A 24,139-nucleotide genomic window follows, 5' to 3' on the forward strand; every position below is an offset into this window, starting at 1 on the left:
TGAGGGAGGATGGAGGACAATTTATATACTATTATCTTTCACACTAACTAGAGATGGGAAGAGGGTGAGGAAAATTTTTCATAAACATTTCAGCAACTTCCAAACGGGATGAATGTTTGTGGAAGCAGTTTTGCTCATATGTATATCCACAAGAACACAAATTCTTGCCAGTACCTGGGATTCATTTTACCATGGAACAAAATGTGGTTCATGATGAAATTAAATTTGTTTTGTGTGGAAGTGAAAGCAGTTTAGAAATGTTAGGTCATCCAGTCAGGGAAAAATACTCCAGGCTAAAGTGACCATACAGAATAAATCTGAATCGTGAACATAGAATATGCAAAGCAATATTTTCAGTGAGCGGTTCATGAGGAACCCATAGGCTGAATCTAGTTTGCAGAAAACATTTGTTGAAATATTTTATATAGTGAACGAAGTCCCAATTCATAGACCATGAAAGTCACTTCACTGGGATTTTGACCAGGCCCCAAATTCATACAAATGTCAGACTACCTGCATCCAGGGAAAGGGTTACATTAATACATTGTGAATGGTTCTTCCAGCTTTAATAAGCGCTCTTTCTTTGAGCTGCAGTCTGATTTGGGGATCTTCTGGGGAAGTAGTGACATGGAAGAGACAACTTTAGCTTGATGGCTCTTTCTACTTCTTGGTCAATTTAAATGGGGAGACCTAAATTTGAGATTAAAATCAAAGAGGCCAGCCCTTGGGCTGTTGAAGGTCAGATATACTTCAGTCTCTCTAGTCACTCAATGACAGACCTAACAGTGGCAATTCTTCAACAAAAAAACTTCAAAAACAGACTCCAACGTGAAGCTGCAGAACTGGAATTAATTTGCAAACTGGATACCATCAGATTAGGCCTGAATAAAGACTGGGAGTGGTTGGGTCATTACAAAACCTAAACTTAATTTCCCCAATACTAATTTCTCCCTACTGTTACTCACACCTTCTTGTCAACTGTCTGTAACGGGCCACTCTCTTACCACTTCAGTAGTTATTTTTCCTCCCTTGGTATCCTGCTGTTAATTGATTTATCTCGTTAGACTGACCTCACACTTGGTAAAGCAACCCCCATCCTTTCATGGAATTATACCTCCTCCTGTATTTTTCACTTCATGCATCCGATGAAGTGGGTTCTAGCCCACGAAAGCTTATGCCCAAATAAATTTGTTAGTCTCTAAGGTGCCACAAGGACTCCTCGTTGTTTTTGCTGATACAGACTAACATGGCTACCCCTCTGAAAGATATACTTCACTCACAACTACTGTCTGGAAATCTGGCATATTACTGCATCCCTGGATCACTGATATCTTTGACAGGATGAGAGAAGGAGATGTTTTCTAGTCTTCCTATTTGTAGGATTCTATTATATTATAACTAAAGCTTAATTCATTCCATGGGGCATGCCAGTCAGCCAGCTGTCTTGTTGATTTTCAGAGGTGTTGAGTGCTCACAAATCCCAAAGAAGTTAGTGAGAGCTCTAGGGTGCAGCACCTTGGACTATCCCTTGTCTCCATGGGATTACTCTGTCACTGTCCTACTGTTAAGCATGTGCTTAAGTGCTTTGCTGATTCAGGCCTAGATGACTAAATGAAAGTCTCTGAAATGACTGAGCATTTTATTCAGTGATTTAAATAATGACTTTTCATATAATCTAGGGCTATAGGTTCTCATTATAATTAGACATAGATGAACCAATCGGGGTGAAATAAGAACTCACTGGAAACATTTTTTATTTCAGAACAAAACACAACCTCCTTTTCATGGCTCGATCTGTTCGATAAGTCTCTTCCTGTGAACAGCCCAACCACTTATCTACAGTGGCAGATCCTCTTTTGAGGAAGACTGTAAAACTCCTTCCTTCCTTGGGTGGCAGCTTAGCCTCTGTACTGGCCACTGCTGCTGCAGCTCTTGTCAAGCTTCCAGAGAGTCTAGAGTTTCCCTGGTACATGCTCCCCAGAGTGCCCTGTTGGAGCACAGGCAGGCACAAGGTTTAATTGGCTCAGGGGCTTCAGAAGGTGATGGTGTAGTCTGGGACACAAGTACTGGGGAGGAGCCAGAATGAATGGAGTGTGAAGGAGCACTCAGTGGAGACACTACTGGGTCCTGTCCTCAGCTGCTGCTTCTGGTGAAAGGGCGAGAGAGAGGAGAGGGCTGCTGCATGGCTTTCCACTGAAGAGAGTACCACACAGGAGGAGTGGAGAAGTCCTCTTCCCTTGAAGAGCAGCAAAGAGGAAGGAGCATTGATCAGCAAAGATAGAGGAGCTGGGACTTGTTTCATGGGGAGGGAGCCAGCAGGGGACTATCCAAGGCTGAGAGTTTCCAGAAGTTTAGGTCATTTCTGGTAAAGCTCTTACGCTTATGGTATCTAAACTTTTGAGACCCATCCTAGGTACTTACATAGCCCCCATTACTGTCATCTCCCAATCTTAATGTATTTATCTTCACAACACCCCTGTGAGGTAGGGCAGTGCTATTATCTCCATTTTACAGGCGGAGAACTGAGGCACAGAGAGGGTAAGGGACTTGCTCAAGGTCACACAGGAAATCTGCGGCAGAACAGGGACTTGAACCCAGGTCTCCCAAGCCCTAGGCTAGTTCCCCAACCATTGACCAGCCTTTCTTTCCACTATAACTAATTGTAGTTAGGTTTCCTAAAGTTTCTTGCTTGCTTTCAATAAATTAATGAGTCATGTACAAACAAAATCATGGTCCTTTTTGGAAGGAAAATGTCCTGGGTTTTATGACCCTTAGTGGATGAATACTTATCTGGCGATAGAAGCAGAAATACAGATAGCTATGTGGACAAACTAGAGACACACCTGGAGATTGCAGAGTGAGATCATACTGTACATCATCTGAGTCACACAGAAGCAGTGTCGGAAATTATGGAACGGGTTGTTTCTGTAATTGTCATGAATACATAGCTACAAAAAGAGGGAGTAAAACAGTTAATGACTGTAGAGTTGTTTCTGAATGGAAAGATCTGAGTCCATGCTATTCCCGCTCTCCCTCGAGGCACTGCACGTCGCTATGTGAGACATATGGAGCCCCACATCATTCTCCACTTTTGCCCCTTCAAAATCACAATCCACAGCCCTGCAACAGCACCCTCCTCCTTTTGGCTGAGGAGAACTAGATATGGCTCCCTATGAAGATTTCATTAACAGAATCCCTGAACCATCTAATGAAGTCACTGAAAAGCACCAGGGGGCATTCCTTCTCCAGCCACATGAGCAATATGAGGCCAGAGATTGTCAGTAGTCCCTCTCTGTTATCTGCCTCACCCAGTAGAATAGGCAGGCAACAGCAAGTTTTCCCAGTCCTGATGCACAACACGTGCTCTGGTCTTGCATCTCTCCTGAGCAGACACCACCAAGTCTGCCAAACTGTGCTGGGGACAAAGGCCCACTTAGGAATATACAGAGGCCACATAACTCATTTCTGACATAATTTGAATGTCAACCCTGAGGTCTTCAAAGGCAAGAATGTCATATTTATTTAATTTACAAATATATACTGAAGACATCTTATCAGACAGCCAATCATCCCCAGCTCTACTGAGCTCCACACACTTAGGGCTTGATTTTGCAAGGTGCTCAGCACTCTGGTCTCCAGCATGTGCTTAACTTTAAGCATGGGACTAGCCCCATTGCGCCACATGTGGGATTACATACATTCTTAAAGTTAAACTGAGTCTAAGTGCATTGCTGGATCAGGACCAGAGTCCTCAGCACCCTGCAGGATCAAGCCGCTTGTTCTTGGGCTTGATTTTCAGATGTTCTAAGCATCCAAACCTCCAGCCTGAGTCAATGGGAGCTGGGAAAGCTCAGCACTTCGGAAAAACCAGGCCTGTGTTGTTTGGGTTCTATTTCAGTAGAGAAGAACTTTTGAAAATAACTTTAAAAATTATACGTTGATGATCTCCTCAAATGTTATAAACATCATCTCATACAACTTCAGCACTGAAATGTGGGTCATACACATTCGTTGTGCAAGGTAACGTGATTGTAATGCATGCATTGATCAGTGGAAGTCAGAAAATTAAATGTGATTCCTGATTCAGAAGTTGTATCAGCCCTTTATGTTGAGCTATTAAAAATATTTGGTTGCAATAGTCATCTTGTTCCTCAGTTTCTCGGTGGTCTTTTTAAGGCAGGTGAATGTGGGACTGAGAAAGGAAATGTTCAAGTAAAGTGAGGTAGCTCTTTCTTGTCTACCTGAGTTCAACCCTAAGCACATTGTAGGCTTTGGGAAAATATCAGCACCTGGAAGTAGGGACTGTGGGTCTCTTTTTATCATCCCTTTTGGAAAAGCCAATATTTGCAAAGGAATTTTTGTAACACTCCGATTTTTATAGAATAAATAAGGAGCCGCACACATAGTTCAGAATGAGATTGTATTAACTATTAATGGTAGCACTTTGAATTACTCAGGGAAATTTGAACTGATGTGAATGCATCTCTACACATATTGTAGGTGGCACAGATTCATAGTTTTTAATGTCAAAAGGGACCACTGTGATCATCTAATCTGACCTGCTGTATAACACAGGCCATAGAATATCACCCCGTAATTCCTGAATTTTGCTCAACAATTTGTGGTTGAACAAGAGTGTATCTTAAAAAGACAGCCAATCCTGTCTTAAAGATTTCAAGTGATGGAGAATCCACCACATTGCTAGGTAAGTTGTTCCAATGATTAAATACCCTCACTCTTAAAAATCTGCACTTTATTTCCAGTTTGAATTTCTAACTTCACCTTTCAGCCGCAGACTCTTGTTATGTTTTTCTCTAATAGTTTAAAGACCTACCTACTACCAGAAATCTTCCCCCTGTTTAGATTCTTATAGATCACACTCAAGTCACGTCTTGAATTTTTTTTTCAGTAAGATAACTAAATTCATCTCCTTAAGTCTCTCACAGTAAAGCATGTTTTCCAGTCCTTGAATCATTCTTGCAGCAAGTGCCATTTTACCGACATTTACTACTTTTGGCCACAGAAAGAGCAATCCAATAGTTTTCATTGCATCCTCTGGACAAAAATGATATAATCCTGCAGAGCAACATGCTACGTGACATACACTTAAAAGACAGTACATTTTCCACTGTGCATAGAAGTGCAGGGGAATGCCGTGTTTGTGAAAAACAGTCAAACAACCTACACACAGAGGTATCGTGAGTCACATCACTTCCAGTACTAGTAATTTCAGGCTAAACCAATGTATAATATAGGAACACAGAAAATGCCATACTTGACATAGGCGTAGGAAGTAGGGGTGCGGGGGGTGCTGCCAGTCCCAGGCTCCTGGCCACCGGCCCCACATGCAGGGTTCCGGCCGCCAGCCCCACGCCCGGGGCTTCGCCCTCGCCCCTATCTGTGGCCCTAGCCTCTGCCGCCTTACCTCTGTCCGCGTCCTCCCCCTCCCGGAGCCATGGCCCTGCTCTTGGCCCCAGCTCTGGGGGCGGTGAGGGGCGCAGACGGAAAAGAGGGGTGCAGCTCAGCACCCCCACTCCAAAAACTGTTCCAGCACCACTGATACTGGATCAAACCCAACATCCATCTAGTACCAGATGCTTCAGAGGAAAATGTAAGAACCTCACAGGGAAATGTGGGATAATCTGCCCCCCCCCATTAGGTCTACCTCATCTATAATGTTAGAGATTGGCTTAAGCCCTGAAACATGAGATTTAATGTCTCTTCCAAAAAAAATGTATTAGCATTTATCATGATAACTCTGGGTATTCTTGATATCTATATAAGTGTCTAATCTCTTTCTGAATCTTGTTAAATTCTTGGTCTCAACAACTTCCTGTGGCAATGAGTTCCAGAGTCTAATTATGCATTGCATTTTCTATTTTGAATTTACCACCTTTTAATTTCATAGAATGTACTCTAATCATTCCGGTGACCCTTCTCTGAAACCTCTCTAATTCTGCAATATCCTTTTTGAGATATAGTGACCAGTACTACACAAGGTATTCCAAATGAGGTCACATCATTGATTCACATAATGGCACCATACTATTTTCTGTGTTATTCTCCATCCCAATCCTTAGGAATTCTTATATCTTGTTAACTTTTTTGACCACAGCAGCACATTTTGCAGAGGTCTTCATTGAACTGTCTGCAATAACGGCCAGGGTGTTTTCCTAAGGTGACAATCTAATTTAGAACCTTTTAAAGTGTACAGTAGCTTAATTTTTTCCCTCCAATGTGTATTACTTTGAATTTATTGACACTGAATTTCATTTGCCAATTCATTTATTTAGGTCTCTCTGAAGTTCTTCAGTGTACCCAGTCTTGACTAATTTATATAACTTTGTCTCATCTGTAAATTTTGTCACCTCATTACTCACTTCCCTTTTCGGATCATTAATATTAAACACTGTACCTAGTATCTAGCCTTGAAGCATCCTGTGTTAATCCATTTTTTCCATGTTAACAATTGAGTTACTCCAGGAATAAATTTGGCCACAGTGAGTCCAGAGAAGGCTCAGAATCAAGAATTAAGTAAACAAATACAGAGCTATTCTAAAACATGTCATCTGTGACCCTGATCATGCAAACATTGGGACAAGTGCTTAACTTTAAACATGTGAGTAGTTCCACTGCCTTTAGTGGAATTACTCATCTGAATAAAGTAATGTCATGAGGAAGTGTTTGCAGGATTCGAGGCTGTATTTTAAAAATTACAAATACTGGGAACTTTAAAGAAATACTTACCAACCATCTCTTCAGCGTGATGGGGTTGATATTAAAGTCTTTCACCAATCCGAGATCATGGTACATATGTTCCAAACAACTCAGCATCTGTAATGATGAATAGACCGGATATTGTTTTAATCACTGTTGTTTATAAAGCACAAAGTACAATGTAATGTAAATCTTCACATTACAAACACTGATGTCTAATGGAGCCCTATTGTTAATCATGAAACAAAGCTGTTCAAAGATTGCAAGATCAAAACCAGTTTACTAAGGACCAGATCCAAAGCCCACTGAAGACAAAATAAAACCTTCTATTGACTTCAATATGATTTGGATTGGGCCCTAATTCACCCCAGAGCTCCTTAGTGATCATTGCTCATGAAAATCAAAACTATATCACCTCATGAAGAAGTAATTTGATTTTGCTAATGGAACTGGTTTATGGGCCTGATTCAAAGCCCATTGAAGTCAATGGTGGCCTTTCCATTGACTTCAATGGACTTTGTATTAGGACCCAAGTGCACAGAAATATGACAACAGAAGATAAGAGTGGCTGGAGGTAGAGTGCATTCTAGATAAGTGGGCACATCTAATTCATGTGTGACTTCCTGGAATTTTTTAAAAATCAAGTATCCTCAATAGACTAAACAGATAAAAAAACCCTTAGACTGTAAAATTACAAAATTAGAGCAGGTTTGTGCATATTCCCTCCCATAACTGTGTATCTATGAATCTATGAATACCAAAACACAAAGGCAAAATATTGTTTAAGACAACAGCATATGACATTCATTCATGTTTTCGGAACAGAACACAACTAGATCAGCTATGCCATTCCAAGTCTAGATTTTGTTATGTCTGGAAATATTATAGAAAATAACTTATTTATATGCTACTTAGGTCTTGGTTTAAGACTACCTGACCCAGTTTTTGCATCTCAATTATAGTGACATTGGAATAATGTTATAAACATGTCCTAGGAGATATTTGAATTTTAAAGCCCTATTTTTTAGGCACACGTAGCTTCCTGGAAAAATTGCTTCCTTTAGTGAAATTTCCTATGTTCGTCAGCTCATATTTAATTTAATAACATGTTTAGTAAAATTCCATTATGGCTGGCTTTGGGTCATTCCAATGTGAATTAAAAAGGTTTCCTCGCAAAACTGCAAGAAAAATCTCAGAATACTGATGGATGCTCAGATAATACCATCACAATTTTGCTTTACAGCATTATGCTTCGTTCCCTGGTACCCAAGGCCAGAACATATTGTTGATACATTAAAAAACAAACAGACAAAACAAAGCCTGTTACTGAAACAAAGATTTAGGCCTGGTCTAGACTGAAAAGTTGTACTGGTATAATTTTGTTAGTTAGGGTTGTGATTTATTACCAAAATAGTTATACCTGTACAGCTGCTAGTGTAGATGCAGTTATAATGGAATAAAGTGCAGCTTATTTCCCTTCCCATACTGGTATAGCTATACCAGCATAAATCATCAGTATGACTGCACTCATGCTAGGATTTTAGTTAACAAGGTAGAACATTTTATGCGAAGACGAGAGGATGTTGTGAAGGCCAAGACTAGAACAGGGTTCAAAAAAGAACTAGATAAATTCATGGAGGATAGGTCCATCAATGGCTATTAGCCAGGATGGGCAGGGATGGTGTCCCTACCCTCTGTTTGCCAGAAGCTGGGAACAGGCGACAGGGGATTGATCATTTGATGATTACCTGTTCTGTTCATTCACTCTGGGGCAACTGGCATTGGCCACTGTCAGAAGACAGGATACTGGGCTAGATGGACCTTTGGTCTGACCCAGTATGGCTGTTCTTATGTTCTTAAGAAATTGAAAGCAGGGCATCATTATCAGTAGAACTGGAGTCAGAGGTCCCATGTTCCCTGGAGGGACTGTTACAGATGAGATACCAGTAGAACAGACAATGCAGGGAGGTTGGCTGGAAGCTGCTCAGCCACATGGACAGAGCAGGGCACAAGGTTTAATAAAGTTCAATTTATTCAACTTGACCTGCATTCCACTTCACTCTTTGCTAATGAAACAAGCAGCATACTTCACATTTGCTGAGCTTTATTTTCCTTAATGATTTAACTGCATCTTGTGCAACTATTCAGCAGGCGTATATTTGGATCTTGGCAAATTAAATCTTATGGTTCAGTATAGGATCCCCATCATTTTTTCTTATATTTCCTTTTCTATTTTGTATGAATAATAATAAAATAAGGGAAATATAATGCAAAATGACAACATTGTGGTTGAAATTCTGCAGATACAAAATTCAGAACATTCAAACTTTTAGTACCAACAGAAAAATTTTAATTTATAAATACTGCACATCTATTATATATTTTATGTCTGCCTGTCACAGTTTGGGACTGGATGATGACATTATGGAGATGCTGCACAACCTGTCCCCACCGCTGCCTAACCAATTTGCCAATTTACAGGTTATTATAATTGGGCCAGATTTTCAAGTGCTCAGCTTCAATTGAGGCACCTAAATGAAGTGGCCAGATCTGCAAATATATGCCCAGTAGCTCCATTAAGGTTAATGACAAGCTCCCTTGAGGAGCTGCTGGATGCGGAGTACTTTTGAAAAGCTGGCACATTATTTAGGTTCAATTACTCATTATGATAGCACCCGGAGGCCAAATATGGATCAGAGTTCCACTGTACAAGGGACTGTACAAACACAGATGTAGACACACACCTTGTCCTGCAGAGTTTACAGGCTAAGGCCCTGATTTTGCTAGCTGGTAAACGGGGGGTGGGGTGGCGGAAGGAACACAGTGATGCTGGCACAGAGCCCCATTGAAGTCATTGGGCACAGGGGTTTGCCAGCATGGAATAGTTTGCAGGACTGGGATCAAAGAAGACAAGTGGCAAACAAAATGTGGGTGAGAAGGAAATACTAAAATACAGTGTTGACTACTCTTTGTGATTTTATTGTGAGTCTCACAATATTTGGAGTTTTTCTTAAAGCCCCAGCTCCTGGAATCAGGTGAAAACATGAGAATCTTGGGGAGGGAAGTTAAGCCAGAAGGAAAATAACATCCCTCCTCCCCCATTTATTAATTTAAAAATCTCATGATTTGGGAGGGCCTTATGTTTTTTGAACATTTGGGGTTGGCAACACTGAAAATATATACAATTTTCACATATGATATGTTAATGTATAGGTATATGGTAAGCTTCTTTCCTTCCTTTCTTTCTCTTCAGGGCTGAGCTTAGGCATCATCTGTTGGCAGATACATTGTAAGCACTGTGGAAGAGGTGGCTTTTGAGGAGGGATTTGAAAAAGATACTGACCTTTATGGACCAGTTCAAGGATGTAAGGAGTAACATGGGTTTAAAAATATATATGCAGCATGGTACCCCTCTCCAAAGACATGGGCCATTAAAGGCTTGGAGTGAGGAGCCATTCTGGTTCCTCTCAATCTCCATGGGGAAGCTCCTTGTGAGGTATTTGCAGCCCTATGGCTGCAGTAACTTCTGCTAGTCTGCTAGCCCTGTCTGGAGAGAGATGGGACAACAGATGCACAGAGATACTCAATGTGAGGAGAAAGTGGGGCAGGAAGTCAATTTATGAGTGCGCCCTATCTCCTGAGCAGCTCCATAAATCCAAACAGAAAGTGGTCACCTTGTTTCTTTGTCCTCCTTCTGCACGTAGCTCGACTGTACTCAGGACTGATCAGGTAAGCTGCTTTAGAAGGGAACAAGGGACTAACACCCCACTTACTACTGCATAAGAGAAGGTTAGGTTTTAGCCCCAGTGGACAAAATAGGATTATATTGTCATACATTCCTCAGGGAGCAAGAGATTCTCCAGGTGGGTTGATGAAATACTGTAGAGCAAACCATTACGTTATTGCCTTACGCACTGGTTACACTCTAGCATGGTTATTTATAACCCACTTGCTCGAAATCAGCCACATAAACCACCATTTACTGTTAAGTAAGTGTTAACATAATTGAAATGGTTCATGTAAACTTAAAACAGAGTCAAAAGGGTGAAAATGTCAACAGACATTACCATATGGTATTGTGCTCACAATGGTTTGTGTGAGTGTTTCTGAGCCTAAGTCCCACATATGGTATGTTCCTAATCTCCATATCCTCATGCTATCAGTGTGCATGCCACAATGTAATGGTTCCCATTACGATGAATGAGTTAGGCTGTTAAAATACTGTGCTTCAGTGTACAAAAATCCATGGATAATGCTTTTTTCCCTAGTCCTACTCTTTATTAATGGTCTGCTAAACAATCTGCCAACATTTTTATGATCCACCTGGCACGCTGTATTTCTTAGAGCAGTAAAGACATCACAGGCTAGATATCTGAAAGATGGTGGGTAAGTCGTTTTGCCTGACTAGTAAATGACTTTGATGCTTAACTACGGGTGCCTGGAAAAAAAATAACCATAAAGAATCTCCCTCAAACTGGCAAGAAGCGTGCGGTGAAAATTCTGTTACCTTCTATGTGAATGTGCATGGCCATATATTCTAACAACCAACAGGAGACTGAACTCTGAACCACATAAAAGTCCTCCAGTTAGTCCTACCAACTGGAAGTATGTTAACAAATAAACTGAATGAAGAACATTATTCATGTTGGGGTTTTTTAATCTTTGGAAATTTGCTTCATCATGGAATATGTTCATCTAGTGATTTTGAAGCAGAATGGCTCCTGTTCGCATAACACTTTTCTGAAGATGTAATTTGTGCTGCTGGTTTGCAACTCCACTCTCTCTCCTTTTTTTTGTTGCTATTGTACTGATCTAGTTACGTCCTTCTTCTCCCTTTCTGTGCTATCATTTGTTACATCCATTTGTTGAATCATGTTTCACATTATAACTTTCCACAAAAGGGGCATCCTCTTCCTTTGTGTTTCTACAGCAGCTGGCACAATGGGGCCCCTGGGAGCTTCCATAACATAGATGATGATTAATAATTAATAATTAATAAATAATAATTAATAAATAATAATAATAATAATAATAATATGCTGTGCACTTAGATTTGCATCTCCTCTGAATGTATTGCACACCAATATCCCTGTACAGGAACATACAAATCAATGTCTGCACCCAGGCCCTGATTCAGCAAAGCACCTAAATACTTGTTTAATATTGAGCAGGTAAGTAGTGCCATTGATTTCAGTGGGATTGATCACTTGCTTAAAGTTAAGCATGTGCTTAAGTGCTTTGCTGAATAGGCATAGACTCACTCATACTAGATGGCATGAAAAAACACAGGCTGGCATTAACTTTGTTGCACTTGTCCTTGAATGACATTACCAATATTTGGACTATGAAGAAATAAACAAGGAGTTCCATAATAAGGACAATCTATTTGGCACCTTTAGGGAACAAAAATTATTGTACTCCAGAATGATTCACTCAGTAAAGAATTAGATTTCAGGCATATTACCTGGATCCACCAATTCCGTGTTTAAAACAGCAAGTTTCAACTTAAAAGCTGAGGAATCATGAAAATATATATTAGATAAGAGGATCTGAAAAGGAAAAAACAAAACTTTCTTGAATGGATATTTTTGGCCTCATCTACCTTTGGGAATAGCACTGATCCAGCAATTGGTGTAGCCAGCCAGGTGCTGACCTCTAAGGATATGTCTACACTGCAATTAGATGCTCATGCCTGGCCAGTGCCAGCTGACTCGGGCTCAGAGGGCTCAGGCTAAGGGGCTGTTTAATTGCGATGTAGACATTTGGGCTCTGGCTGGAGCTTGAGCTCTGGGACCCTTCAACCTCGCTGAGTCCTAGAGCCCGGGCTCATGCCCGAGCCTGAATGTCTACACCACAATTAAACAGTCCCTAAGCCCTGTGAGCCTGAGTCAGCTGGCACGGGCCAACCTTGGGTTTTTAATTGCAGTGTAGACATACTCAAAAGCTATATCTTCATTGCAAAAAAGGTATGTTTATCTTGCTGTAAAATCCTAGTGGAGTGAAGGCACAGGCAGTGTTTACCTCTGTCTAGCTAGATGAGGTCATCCCTATGCCCTCCACCTGGGGTCTATCTTGACTAACTGCATCAAGGTAAGAACTATGGTGCCTTGTCTCCACTAGGATTATAGCTAGGTCGAGTTAGCTATTGCCATGTAAAAACACCCCCTTTTAAGCAGTGAAGGCATAGCCTTAGTGTAGAGAAGGGCATGCCGGGGTTTGTACCGACTGAGCGAATGAGGCGCACCCCTACCTGTAAGTGGGGTAAAGCACGATTTGCTCAGACAGTGCAATCCCTTGCATGTTCATTTCTACACTTTGGGGTCAGCACCCAGGTGGCCTCATTGACTTGTGGCTGCCAGTCGATGAACAGAGGGTATTCCTGAGTGTAGGCCAGGTCTTTGTTCCGCATTGCCTTCGTTAGGCTTCCATTGCTAGATACTGAAGACGGCTTTCCTGACCGTCTCAGTGCTGTCATGGGATAAGCCACAAGTACCAACAACTTGTTTACTCATTGCCTCATTACCTCATTGGGCTCCCACAGCCAGACGTCAAACGTTGGTTTCCGAAGTGCTTCTATGGTCTCCTGAGACAGCATGTACTGTAGACAAAAAGACAGTGTCTATTATTAACCACTACTGAGTTCCCCTCATGTCTTTGTGGGAGCTGCATTCTGCCCTCATCAGAAGTTCTCCAGCGTGCCATTAATTAATTTTCCAAAATGTAGTGCCTCAGCCATGATTGGGTAAAATGCATTGTCTTTTGTTGGTTTTAATCTTAAATTCTTCATATTTTGGGGGATGAAATACTTAACTGCAGGTGATTTATATTGTTATTTTGAACAGCTGTTTTTCTAAAGGGTTCCCACATTTCAATCAGGTGCCAGACAGCAAAGCGATTGTTTATTGTTTACTCAGAGCTCCAAAACAAAATCCAACTCAACCTCCAGCAGGACTTAAAGTGTGCTGGGCTGGCACAGGACACAGACCCTGGAAATAACATTTCTAAAAAGCGAGCTGGGTCACCGAGGAGGCACATTTTTAGTACCCCTGGGTGTAAAGCCCCTCTGATTACTTGCTTTCCCTGCTTGCCTGCATCCTGCGGAAGTGCAGCCAATCAGAGCTTCTGCAGGAAGCAGGCAAGGCTCTTTCCCCCTCCCCTCAGAAGCTGACACTGTTCTCAGAGAAGGGGAAGAGAAGGAGGGAGTAGAAAGAGACCAGCCGCTCAGGGCTGGTGGTCGTGGTGGTGGGGCTGGGGAGACAGGATTGATTTGGAGGTTGAGGGCAGGGGATGGGCAGATGTGGAGGGGATCACAGACCTCTCCCCCCCTACACACATTTTTTTCACAGCACTTTAAGCGTTTGACCCCCAGTGTTCTGGGTTGTTACTGGGTTGGTAACAATCGCTGGCAATTTGTAAAAAATTCTAGAGTATTAGAAGATGTGTAAGGTATCTAACCACTATTGAACTGTGTTTTTGAGACCACGTGATCAAAATATTCTTGGAATACGTAAACCTAGTAGCTTAATTGGTCCACTTACCAAAGTTGGCTGTAATTAGTTTTGGTATACTATACTGAGAATATAAATGAAATTATCTGAGCCACTACATTGTTATTTAATTCAAGCAAGAATTACATTTGAGGATTAATTCTCCATCTCCGGAAGGCAGTAATCTTGTATTTGCATGATACTTTATTTGTAGTATAGAGTTTTGCTAGACAGCTTTAAATTAGCAATATTGATGTATTAATTAATAACAGCACTGTAATTACCAAATCTGTTTCAAGTGAACTGCCACCTCCTAACACGCCTGAGGTCACACAAATCCAGTATTTAAAGCCGTAACAAATGTCACACACAGAGCAAACAAAACTGAAACTTCTCCTAAAACCAAGCAATTAAAAGCCTTTGGCCCTAGGCAGAAAGGAACAACATCTTACCACTGTGTTCAGTTAGTGCAGCTCTCAACTGTAATAGTTAATCTCAGAAGCCAAGCATTCTAGCAGTGGGTAAAAGGTTAAGGTATAGTTGCCGTCTACATATCGTGGAACAAAGGAATGTAGAGCAGTTTGAAAAAGCATGTGTTAGTAGTGTCAACAACACATAAATTTAAGCAAAGCCAAAATGGAAATGACATTTTATAGCTCATTAAATCCATTTTCAAGAGACAGATGCCAGGACTACATAAATTACTTTAACTGAAAAATAATTCACTGAGAGGAAAAAAAGTAGAGGCGCCATTACAGAATAGAGAATAAAGTTATAGACTATAATAAATCTTGCTCTGAGCCGGCAGACTAAGTATCATTAGATAAAACAGAACACTAAATGTTCGACAAATTTCAGGAATTCAGTGACATTTTCAGCATTAATGAGATTCCGAATATTAAAGGTTATTGAGGGTCGGATTTCCAACCCACTGAAATCAATGGGAGTCTTTCTATTGGCTTCCAGGGTCTTTGGATTAGGCCCTCCATCTACACCAGTGGTTCCCAAAGTGGTGTCCCCGGACTCTGGGGGATTTGCTGTGGGTCATGTGGGGGTCTGTCCCTTGAGCCAGGGCCGGAACATGCTGGAACAGCATTCTGGTATTTTTGCTGCATGGAGGATGCTATTTTGTATTCAAAATGACATCCTCAGCACAGCGTGACCTTTCGCACACTGTGCGTGAGAGGTCATGTTGGCAGGGGTGTTCCCACGCTGGTGGGGTTGTTCCAATAGTACAGGAAATGAAAGGGGTCCCAGACAGTTAGTCAGATGCCAAAGGAGTCCTTGGTGGGAAAAAGCTTGGGAATCCGTGATCTAAACAATTAAGCTATAGATTGATGGGAAGTCATGCATTGTATTCCAGCTCCTCATGGGAAGGCATGCTCTATAAATTAATATCCTGATAACAAAGTGCATCTTATGGTACCTTTGGATAGGATGGTACGTCTCTTCGGGGTGTCAACTTCTTGTTTTCATCTATGAAGCTGTACTTACAGGGACAGCTGGTCCTGCAAATGAAAAATTCAGCCCTCAACATTGGGACAACAGCAGGTGCATTCTCTTGAGTAGCACTGACTATATTAAAATATCTTGGTATGAGGTCACATAGAGGGTATGTCTACACTGCATCTTAAGCCTGAGTTCTAACTCAGGTTGAGCCCAAGCCCTACTTCCATTCACACACAAATCAGTCTATCTCGGGTTAGCAAGCACTCGGTGCCTGGGTTTTAGGACCCACTAGGGCAGGGGTTCTCAAACTAGGGGTCGGGACCCCTCAGAGGGTCGTGAGGTTATTACATGAGGGGTCACAAGCTGTCAGCCTCCACCCCAAACCCCGCTTTGCCTCCAGCATTTATAATGGTGTTAAATCTATTAAAAAGTGTTTTTCATTAATAAGGGGGGTCGCACTCAGAGGCTTGCTATGTGAAAGGGGTCACCAGTACAAAAGTTAGAGAACCACTGCACTAGGGGGTGGCTCCGAGCCGAAGTCCTGCTGTGACTGAGGTCCAAGCCCTGTGATTTTGCACTGTGGATGAAGCTCAAGCTGCAGACTCAAGTCAGAAGGTCTGTGTGGTGCCGTATGGATGCATTAGCATGTCTGTGAGACCTGGGTCCAGCAATGTAAACCCAGGTTTACAATGCAGTGTGGAAGCTGAAGCGTAGGCTTGGAAACACCAAACCCACAAGACAAGGTCCCAAAGACCTGGGTTTACAATGCAGTGTAGACATACCCTTAGAGTTACACTGCTTCTCAATCTCTCCTAACAATCTCATTTTCTCTAATCATAAGAAACAATCAGGGCCAAGTCATTCTTACCCCTGTATGAGACAATATATAATTGAGGCCACCATAATATCCAAGAAACTCTCTGGAAATAAATGTAGGTGTATCTGAAATTCATTCATACTCTTTAATTTAATCATCTTTCCATTCAACTGATTTGATACGTTTATTATCTTTTGTGTAAAATAGTTCTGCTTGAGTTTAGCATTCATTCCTAGAGTCCTAATGTTTAGATTATCCCCCTTTATTTTAAAAACACCCAATAGTCAAACAAAAAGCAAAAAACAAAGAAAACTAAGAAACCCAAACCCAACAAAATCAAAACAACCTATCAACTTTATTTCCTCCTTTCATAATTTTGGAAATTTCTATTATGTCACAACGTTTCCTCTATTCCAGTGTGAATATCCCAACCCTCTAATTTCTTCCTTGTAACTTTGATGTTTGCTTTCATCTCTGTTGCTGTATTTTGTATTCTTTGCAAAGCAATTTTGGCTTTTGGTTGAAGGTGATCAGTACTGAACACCGTCTAACAAGGGCTTTATGCATTAGCAGTATCACTGGTGAGGTCAGAGATTGTCCAAAACAGTCCTAAGAAATCAATCAGTTCATGAACAGTAATAGTATTACTCTTTGTATTGCAGTAGCTCATAGAGGTCCCAGCTGAGACTGAGACTCCATGGTGATGGCATTGTACGGACATTGAATAAGACAGTCTTTGCTCCAAAGAGTTTACAATCTAAATACACAAGACGGACAAAGTACGGAAAAAAGGAACTATTATCCCAGTTTAAAAGGCAGGGTGCTGAGGCGCAGATAAACCAATGGCTAGATCCACAAAGGGGATTTAGGCTTAGCATTGCATCTCCTAAGTTCAGGTGCTCTGCCTCCTACTGGAACCCACAGCTCCGAGTCAGGCGCTCAGGCTCCCTATACAATACATGAGGAGAGTTAGGTGCCCAGAAATGGGATCTACAAAAGCCAGCACATTGAATAGGGAGCTGCCTAAGCTAGCCAATAGGAAATACCAAGGAGAGGGGTGTGGCCTCAATCCTACCCCTCTCAGGGATTTAGGTACCTAACTCTGGTCCAGAGGTGGTACCTATCTCCACTTGGAACTCACAGCTGTGATCCTGCTCCCACAGGTGCTGGCTTCCTCCGGGCCCCAGGGGTGCTCAACCCCCTGCTCCGCCTCCATCCACCCCTTCCCTCAAGCCCCCACCCCTTCCCCACCCCCACTCCGGCCCAGGCTCCACCCCACCCCTTCCCCCAAGGCCCTACCTCCACCCTGCCTCTTCCCACTCCTGCTCCACCCCCCTTCCCGCCCAGTTCCACCTCCTCATCTGTGCACACCCCATCCCTGCTCCTCCCCCTCCCCCCAATGCCTCCTGCATGCCATGAAACAGCTGATCATAGCAGGCAGAAGGCGCTGGGAGGGAGGGGGAAGAGTTGATAGGCGGGGTCGCCGGTGGGCGGGAGGCACTGGGAGGAGCTTGGCTGCCGGTGGGTGCTAAGCACCCACTAATTTTTTTCCATCGGTGCTCCAGCCCTGGAGCACCCATGGAGTCGGCACCTATGCCTGCTCCTGGAGTTAGGTACCTAAGCCAGGTCAGCCCTTCCTTGCAAAAAATTGAGGAGGAAGTTCTGCCAGCCCCCTTCTACCCAATTGCCCAGTCATTAGAACTGTAGGCTGGTGGCCCTAGTCACCAGCTGGGGATAGACAGCCAACCACACCCAGGTTAGGTTTCTGTCCTTTTCTTCAGGGCTCTGTTTATTGTCTTTCCAAACAAAGCAAGAAAAGTATACAAAAAGCAACAGCAATAACAGTCTGCTTAAGGGTTCGGACGGGGGTCCTCTGGCCTCCAGTGGCTATAGGGTAGGGCCCTTTCTGACCCCAGCAGCGTTCCAAAGGGCCAGCTGGCCCACCTGCTCTGTTCGCCGGAGAATATCCTCTCTCACCCCCCACCCTGTTCATGGCTTGAGCTCTCCTTTATATTCCAGACAAGAGTATGGGCTAATCCTAAGGTGCTGATCGGCTGTGTCAGCTTGACCCCACCACATGTCTGCTGGGCTTCTCTCTGGGGTAGGGATGGCTGCTCCCTCTTCCCCCCACCACCCTGGGCTATTAAACGGGCAGATCACCTGTTACATGAACACTCGCCCCAGGTGTAGGAAACCCGAGTTCAAATCCTCCATCTGCCTGAGAAGAGCAAGAAATTGAACCCAGGCCCTCAACTCTCCCAGGTGAGTGCCTGTGCCACTGGGCTATGAGGTATTTCTGAAAGGGGGGGGCGAGTGTGTGTGTCTATCAGTCATCTTTGCTGGGCCAGAGAGAGCCCAGTGGCTAGGGCACTCAGCGGGGATGTGGCAGAGTCAGGTGCCAGTTCCGGCTTCAATGGATATTAAGTATTTTTTATAAAGTGGAACAGCTTCAATGACAGAGACTGAGAAAGTCCAACCCCAGAATGCCCCATAACCCAGTGGTTAGGGCACTGAAGTGGGAGACCTGGGCTCACGTCCCTGCTCTTCTGAGGTAGAATGGGGATTGAAACCCAAGTCTCCTACTCCCAGGTGTCCCAACCATTGGGCTATTGTCTATAAATTGTGTTTTGTGCAGGGCCTGACCTGTAGGAGCATTGCCAGCGGATCGAGGGAAGTGATTATTCCCCTCTATTTGGCACTGGTGAGGCCACATCTGGAGTATTGCGTCCAGTTTCGGGCTCCCCACTACAGAACGAAAATGATCAGGGGGCTGGGGCAGATGACTTACGAGAAGAGGCTGAGGGAACTGGGCTTGTTTAGTCTGCAGAAGAGAAGAGCAAGGGGGGATTTGATAGCAGCCTTCAACTACCTGAAATGAGGTTCCAAAGAAGATGGAGCTAGGCTGTTCTCAGTGGTGGCAGATGACAGAACAAGGAGCAATGGTCTCAAGTTGCAGTGGGGGAGGTTTAGGTTGGATATTAGGAAAAACTATTTCACTAGGAGGGTGGTGAAGCACTGGAATGGGTTACCTAAGGAGGTGCTGGAATCTCCTTCCTTAGAGGTTTTTAAGGCCCGGCTTGACAAAGCCCTGGCTGGGATGATTTAATTGGTGTTGGTCCTGCTTTGAGCAGCAGGTTGGACTAGGTGACCTCCTGAGGTCTCTTCCAACCCTAATCTTCTATGATTCTATGGTAGGCCAGCTCCGAGGCACCATCTGAGCACATCTACAGGGTTGGGCTCCATAGGCAAGATAGTGGGGGACACCTGGTTTGAGGATCCCATCAGGGTTTAAGTGTGAGTGAGGTGTCAGAACTTCAGCAGCGGTGCACATGCCCGCTGCCAGATTTTTAGGCACTTTGGAAATTGAGGTACCTACAGGGTTAAGCAGTAGCTAAGTGCGGGTTTTGAGGATCTAAATTTTGGACTTAAGCACCTGAAGTAGCAGTTAGGTGCCTAAATTCCTTTGTGGAGCTAACCTTAAGTGACTTGCCAAAGGTCACAGAGAAAGCCTGTGGCAGAACGTGGAACTGACCCCACATCTCTTGAGATGCAGTCCAATGCATTAACCACAAGAACAGCCTTCCTCATTATCAGAGCCTGCTAGAGAAAAGGGAATCTCTGGGCCAGATTCATCACTAGCCCACAGCTGATTTATGCTGCTTTGAGGGGGAGGGGTACTAAACTCTGTACACTCAGCTCAACCAGTCAGTTTCTCCTGTCTAGTGTAGGGGGAATCACCAGGTGGAGGACAGGCACATTAATGGCTCATAAGCCACACTCCTCCAAGCCCCTGTGCTAGGGGTGGTATGAAAGGAGAAAAGGTGGTGTGGCCAGGTCATCCCTGCACCTGGCTGAAACTAGCTACTGTGGGCGGAGGGCAGAGCAGCATGGAGCAGCCTTCATGTTGCTGTAACTTGCACCAGTGCCAGGACGTAATCAGGCACTTACATATGTGCATTACCTAAATTATATCCCACAAGCACCCTCATGTTATTAGCCTCTACAAGCTGCAGGTGCAAAAAATAGAGGCCAGCATTAACAATCTGATCCTTAATGTGTGGGTAAGGGGAAGGAAGCTTTGCTCCTCCTCTTTGAAGAAGCTGATGTGCTTCTAACTGTGATGTGATGACACTCCAAAAGGGGCATTTTAAAAACATATACTTTGAGCATTACTATTCTATTCTATACCATTCAAATATTACAGTATGTCTATATACTTTTTAATAAGCTGTGTAGTGAATGAAATACTGTGGTACGAAGGCTGGATGAAGTGCAAAGAAAACCACTAAGTTGCTCTTGGATGTCTTTTTTAGACCCCTCATGCAGTGGGGAGGGCTTGTTTGCTTAGCAACTCAAGGATGAAGCTCCTCTTGCATTGAGTCAACACTCCTTCATGCCATTGCTCAAGCTGAGCCATGGTTTCTAGGGAAACCGGTAGCTACTTGTAATTACTCAACAACTTCAATGGGGGTCCTTCTTAAGGACAATGCCACACAAGGAGCAGACTTTCCTTGCTTTAGAAAACCAAAGCAATTCACTGGGATCTTTGATTATATTCTGCATGGCTCAGCTCCAGCTGCTGATGCAAGAGCCATCTGTTTAGGCTGACTACAGTGGGTGGCTTATTATGAACGCTTTTAGGTCATTCGGCTTGGACCTCAGTCTTTACTTTAAAAATAAGAATGAATAAGCTGATACTTTTCTTTTACCTTGATAATGTGGGAGAGGGAGTATGTGTGTTTGTGGGATTCCTGGCTGCAGCCGTAAGTTTAATGGAGAATCTGAGATGTAAGCGGTCTCAATTAAAGTAAAATCAATTAATAAATACAAAGAATTAATTTTCCACGTTTACAGTGTTTTTCTCCTGAAGATGTCAAAGTGGTCAACTCCACTCATCAGGTCTCATAATACTCATGTAAGGTAAGTAAGTATTATGGTAGGAAGGATGATCTTGTGGTTAAAGTACAAGATGGAGAATCAGGAGACCTGGATTCTAATCCTGGCCCTGCCACTGCACGTATGTCTACACTGCAAAGAAAAACCTGTGGCTGGCCCGTGCCAGCCAATTCAGGCTTGCAGGGCTCAGGCTGTGGGCCTGTTTCATTGCTGCATAGGCTTCCAGGCTCGGGTTGTGGTCTGGCTCTAGAACACTGAGAGGTGGAAGGGTCCTAGAGCACGGGCTCCAGCCAGAGCCTGGCAGTCTATACAGCAATGAAACAGCCCTGCAGCCCTAGCCCTGCATGCCTGAGTTGACTGGCATGGGCAAGCCATGGGTTTTTCTTTGCTGTGTAGACATACCCAGATTAACTACAGGGAGGGGGGCAGGGATAGCTCAGTGGTGTGAGCATTGGCCTGCTAAACCCAGGGTTGTGAGTTCAATCCTTGAGGGGGCCATTTAGGGAACTGGGGTAAAAATCTGTCTGGGGATTGGTCCTGCTTTGAGCAGGGGGTTGGACTAGATGACCTCCTGAGGTCCCTTCCAATCCTGATATTCTATGATTCTATGACCCTGGCAGATTGTCTCTCAACCTCATCTTCCTCATCTGTAAAATGGGGATAACAGTGCAGTGAATTGGCTAGGAGCCCATGCTTTTGAAGCAGAGGGCTTCAAGTTTAGATGTAACTGGAATTTGTCAATAACCAGGTAATTAAAGCTGCTGCCTACACCTCGCTGGGAATAAAGACTCCTCTACCCGTGTGGGAGAAAAAAGAATCATCTGGGATTAGCCCAAGATCGACCAAAAAGAACTCAAGAAGAGCAACAGTCGCTGACTATAGTTACCACTATCTCTGAACAGTGGCTTCTGTGGCACAGGTCCCTCTGATCTTAGGGGAACCAGGGTGGCTTGACCAACCACAATCAATCAGCAATTTTATTTTATTCACCTTTCACACTCTTTAACACATTGATTTCAATGGCATCACATCAACATAAAACTGGAATTTTGCAGTGGTGAGGCAGGTCCCAAGTTTCTATCTTTTTCCACTGCAAAGATGCAGCTATTACAGTGTAAACAGATCCGCAGCCTTGTAGAACAACCGCAGCAGCAAAGATGGGATCTCACTTCTCCAGTGCACCACTGACCTCGAGGAGGTGTGAACTCCACATTCTAATTGGATGCATTTAAATGGTCACATTATTAAGCACAGGCAAGTTCATTCTCTCTTATAAAGCCTAGTTACTTAAATGCAAAAAACCTGTGTTAAATCAACCTTATGACTGCCCAGGTAAAACCACAAAAATACAACATTTCGGTCCCACAGCAATGTTAACTTGACTACATTGAATGTATGTAGTATTTTCTATTTCTGATTTTCTGGATAAATGGATAGCTTACTATATTGCTACTCATATTACAAAATATAGACCACAAATCAACAGGATGTGCAGCACGAACGAGTCAAGGCTGGGGTTAGAACAATGCGTTTTGCATTTCCTAATTTTGGTGTGATATTAACTGTGCAATCTTAATGTAGTATTAACATAATTTTTTGTTCTGTCTCTCTCTGTTTCTCTATGCATGCCTGCATGCACACACTCACATATTCTACAAAAAGTCAAGAATCAAACCTCCTCTGCCCTCCCACCCCCCAGTATGCAAATTGAATCTAACATATATTAGAATACAATTTTTTTATTTTGCTGTCAAATTCATTCCTAGCCAGGCTAATGAAATTCCCTCAGCTGCCTTAACAAGTCACTATGTAACCGGCAGGGCAAATCTGTGTCTGTCACGCTGCTGTAAATCTGGAGTAGTTCCACTGAGGTTAATGGGTTACTCCAGATTTACACCAGAATGACAGGGCAGAATTTGGCCCTAAGACTGTATCAATACAAATGTGTTTTTTGAATTCTTGCATCACATTCATCTGGATAATCAAAACATTATAAAACCAAATTATTATATAGCCAGGTTCCATGGTGTTTAAACAAATCTCCCATCTACTTCAATGAAAGATTTGTCTGCTTAAGGACCAAAAAGTGTGACCCTATAGAACAAACCCTATAGAAAGATTTTCAAGACAACACACATAGTTAACTTCGCTTAGGAGCAGGGCTTTGGAGCGGAGCCCGGAGCTGGAGCGCAGACCAGTAGGTTTTTGCCCGGAGCTGGAGCGGAGCCGGAGCGGAGCAATTCAAATTTTTGAATTGCTCCAAAATCCCTGCTTAGGAGATACCTTTTTTAGCAAAAGTCTGAATTGCCTGATGTATTTCTCTTTAATAACTCTACCAGCAGTGTTAATAATCTCTTAGTTGCCGATATGTTTATCTTAATGATGTATTTCGGAGACATAAAGGTCCAACTCTAAAGCTGATTCAGTGTACTACAACAAGATACAATTACCTCTGCTGTTGTTTTAATTACAGCAAGTCTAAACTTTGTAATAGCTGATCAGTAGGGTGACTCCTTGAATTTAAAAGGAAATCCCTCATTGCTAGTTGAAATTGGAAGTCAACATTTTGCAGAAGTGTGAGATCATAATTAGAAGAACTGTTATGTATTTATTGTGATATTTTCCCAACTTACATTTTAAAACTTAGTGGCGCTAATTAGAACACTAGCCTCTTACAAAAGAAATGTTTTCTTTGACAGAAGTTTCTCTTGCTGCATAAAACTTGGTGCAAAATTCCTATGACTGGATGGCTGAACACAGAAAAAACAAGACA

At 43.0% G+C, this 24,139-nt stretch overlaps 1 protein-coding gene across 1 annotated transcript in view; it reads right to left on the reverse strand.

Moving 5' to 3' along the window:
- Positions 1 to 24,139, reverse strand: part of LOC113406366 (high affinity cGMP-specific 3',5'-cyclic phosphodiesterase 9A-like) — a 90,481-nt gene that overhangs the window by 10,724 nt on the left and 55,618 nt on the right. The window contains exons 8-11 of the mRNA XM_026650829.2: positions 15,631 to 15,712; positions 13,241 to 13,315; positions 6,748 to 6,834; positions 2,844 to 2,948 (exon numbers count right to left, since the gene is read on the reverse strand). Coding sequence (XP_026506614.1) covers positions 2,844 to 2,948; positions 6,748 to 6,834; positions 13,241 to 13,315; positions 15,631 to 15,712 — 349 coding nt within the window. The remainder of the gene's footprint in view (positions 1 to 2,843; positions 2,949 to 6,747; positions 6,835 to 13,240; positions 13,316 to 15,630; positions 15,713 to 24,139) is intronic.

Source organism: Terrapene carolina, unplaced genomic scaffold (genome assembly GCF_002925995.2).
Source record: "Terrapene carolina triunguis isolate 2854851 unplaced genomic scaffold, T_m_triunguis-2.0 Scaffold30, whole genome shotgun sequence".
Lineage (NCBI taxonomy): Eukaryota > Metazoa > Chordata > Testudines > Emydidae > Terrapene > Terrapene triunguis.